The sequence below is a fragment of the Penaeus vannamei genome, chromosome 24 (genome assembly GCF_042767895.1).
Source record: "Penaeus vannamei isolate JL-2024 chromosome 24, ASM4276789v1, whole genome shotgun sequence".
Lineage (NCBI taxonomy): Eukaryota > Metazoa > Arthropoda > Malacostraca > Decapoda > Penaeidae > Penaeus > Penaeus vannamei.
This window is the reverse complement of record NC_091572.1, coordinates 11,991,287-11,994,765: the sequence shown is the minus strand read 5'-3', so window position 1 is coordinate 11,994,765 and position 3,479 is coordinate 11,991,287. Positions and strand designations below refer to the sequence as shown.

The following is a 3,479-nucleotide window of genomic DNA, read 5'->3' as shown; positions in this document are numbered from 1 at the left end:
ATGATACTCGCACACAAAACAGGACAGGACTACACTTTGTTCAAAGACGCCCTCACCCAAATGTCAGAGTGGGCATCGTCAAACAAAATGCTAGTCAACGCTATGAAGTGTATAAAAACGAAATTTCAATGCAACAAATTAGCCGACTGTGATGGTACCTCTGACAATGGGTAACGAGCCTTTATCACACGTCATAGAAGTGAATCTATTAGTAGTGATCAGTGATGACTTAAAGGGATTCGGCAATACAAATAATAATAATATTAAAAATAATCCTTAAGTGTGGAAGACAGTTTTTCATGCTAACTGAATTTAGATCATTCGATGCATGACGACTACATAGGGTCGATTTTCAGTCGACCAATTTGTGAATATGCAGCACCACTCTGGCATCCGTCCATTACCATTACTTTAAAAAATAAATCAGAACTTATTACACAATGCATTTTACTGCTTTCATCTCAAGAGGGTGAGAATTCTCGTCGCGGTGAGAAAGCTGCGGGCTATAGAGAAGGGGAAGCCCACCTGGAGAATCTCACCTGCACTGCTTCATTTTTTAATTTTCTTTGTTTTTTACAGATTTTTGTTTTTAATAAACGATTTTCACGTTATCTTTTACACTGAACCTTCGCCGAAAATAAAGACCACCTAAAAAGAAAATGAATTACAAAAAGGAGAAACTTTTATTCTAATAATAACTTTATCATTTTTCTCTGGAAATAATTATGGATATTATACGCTATATTTTACATTGACCATTTTTTTTAAATGATGTTTTTTAATACATAGCCTACATATTTTTTTTCCTCTCTCTCTTTTATTATGAAACTTTTATTCATCATTCGATACACAGAACTTTGAAATATATGTATACATGTATACTATATATATATATATATATATATATATATATATATATATATATATATATATATATATATATATATATATATATATATATGTATGTATGTATATATATACAATATATATATACATATATACAATATATATACACATATATACAATATATATACACATATATACAATATATATGTATATTTATAAATATATACATACATATACATACACACACACACACACACACACACACACACACACACACACACACACACATATATATATATATATATATATATATATATATATATATATATATATATATATATATGAATGTCTGAATATATATCCATATACACACATATATTTATTAATAAGTTCACGTTTGTCCATACATTGTCTATCTATCTATCTAATATATATATATATATATATATATATATATATATATATATATATAAATATATATATATATATATATATATACATACATACATACATATATATATATATATATATATATATATATATATATATATATATATATATATATATATATATATACAAATATATATATACATATATATATATATATATATATATATATATATATATATATATATATATATATATATACTTACAAGTTTATACATACATTATATATATATATATATATATATATATATATATATATATATATATATATATATATATATATATATATATATATATATATATATATATATATATATATATATATATATATATATATATATATATATATATATATATATATATATATATATATATATATATATATATATATATATATATATATATATATATATATATATATATATATATATATATATATATATATATATATATATATATATATATATATATATATATATATATATATATATATATATATATATATATATATATATATATATATATATATATATATATATATATATATATATATCAATGATCATAGACACACATACGCACATATATATCCATATGTGTGTGTGTCTTTTTGTGAGTTTTTGTGTATGTGTGTTTATTATAATAAACACACATAATTGCATAATTACATATACACATGCATGAATACATAAATACATAATATATAAAATTGCATAAACATATATGTGTGTGTGTGTGTGTGTTTGTTTGTTTATATTTATCAAAATGTATAATTATGTATATGAGTGTATACATGTAAGGACTATGACCAGAAGATATTCTGGCGAAATATTGAGAGACAGAGACAGAAAGACAATGAATATGCTTAGAAATCATTACTATTTTAAATAAGTACAGACTCCACCTGTCTTATCAAAGGGGCAAGCACAAAAAGTGAATAGCGATCTGATAAACCTTGCGACAGCTGCACTTTGACCCTTGCGCTCTGTATAAAGGGCTGTGGAGCTGCGACCTCGTCACCAGTAACATGAAGGTCCTCGTACTGCTCGCTCTCGTCGCGATTGCGGCTGCCTGGCCGAACCTCGGTTTCCAGGCGGATGGTGCAGGTTAGTTTTACGCGTACATAAACCATGAAGCTGTGTTCTGTCACATATCGTTTCTAACCAGCTATTTCCTTTTTTCACTTACTATTCTTTTTTTTTCTGCCTCTCTCTCTCTCTTTCTGCTTATTTCTCTTTTCTCTTTTGCTTTCTATTCTATATTTACTTCTTTACTTTGCCACGTTTTATCCACTTCACCTTCGACTTAATTGTTTACTTTCTCTCTCATTTAATTTGTCTCCTCTTCACTAAATATATTTTAGCGTCGCTTCCAGTTTAGTTTCCTTCATTGATCTAACTTCTGTAATCTTTTCCTAACGTATTGCTGTACCATGAAGTAAATTACATTCCATTCATGTACAAAAAGTAACTAAGGGTACATGCATACTAATGTTTACCAGGCGTGAAAGGGTGAATTATATCTCTCTTCTTCTAGGCGTGTCAGATGCCCAGAAACAGCATGACGTCAACTTCCTGCTTCACAAGATCTATGGGGAAATCCGTGACTCTAATCTAAAAGCTAAGGCTGATTCCTTTGACCCGGAAGCCGATTTATCCCACTACAGTGATGATGGTGCAGCTGTACAGAAACTTATGAGAGACCTGAAGGATCACAGACTTCTCGAACAGAAGCACTGGTTCTCTCTCTTCAACCCAAGACAACGTCAGGAAGCACTCATGCTTTTCGACGTTTTCATTCACTGCAAGGATTGGGATACATTTGTCAGCAACGCTGCCTACTTCCGTCAGCGTATGAATGAAGGAGAGTTTGTCTATGCCCTGTATGTTGCAGTCATCCACTCACCTCTGGCTGAACACGTTGTACTTCCTCCACTCTATGAGGTCACACCTCATCTCTTTACAAACAGTGAAGTCATTGAAGCAGCGTATCGTGCCAAGCAGACACAGACCCCTGGTAAATTCCAGTCTTCCTTTACTGGAACAAAGAAGAATCCTGAACAGAGAGTAGCCTATTTCGGAGAGGACATTGGAATGAACACTCACCACGTTACCTGGCACATGGAATTCCCATTCTGGTGGCAAGACAGTTACAGTCATCATCTGGACCGCAAAGGAGAGAACTTCTTC

At 29.7% G+C, this 3,479-nt stretch overlaps 1 protein-coding gene across 1 annotated transcript in view; it reads left to right on the top strand.

The window, feature by feature from the left end:
- The first annotated feature begins 2,288 nt into the window (after window positions 1-2,288).
- The window catches only part of LOC113810616 (hemocyanin subunit-like), a 2,784-nt gene continuing 1,593 nt past the window's right edge, over window positions 2,289-3,479 (top strand). Inside the window, exons 1-2 of the mRNA XM_070138008.1 lie at window positions 2,289-2,396; window positions 2,827-3,479. The exon at window positions 2,827-3,479 is cut by the window's right edge and continues 868 nt beyond it. Coding sequence (XP_069994109.1) covers window positions 2,318-2,396; window positions 2,827-3,479 — 732 coding nt within the window. The 5' untranslated portion in view covers window positions 2,289-2,317. The remainder of the gene's footprint in view (window positions 2,397-2,826) is intronic.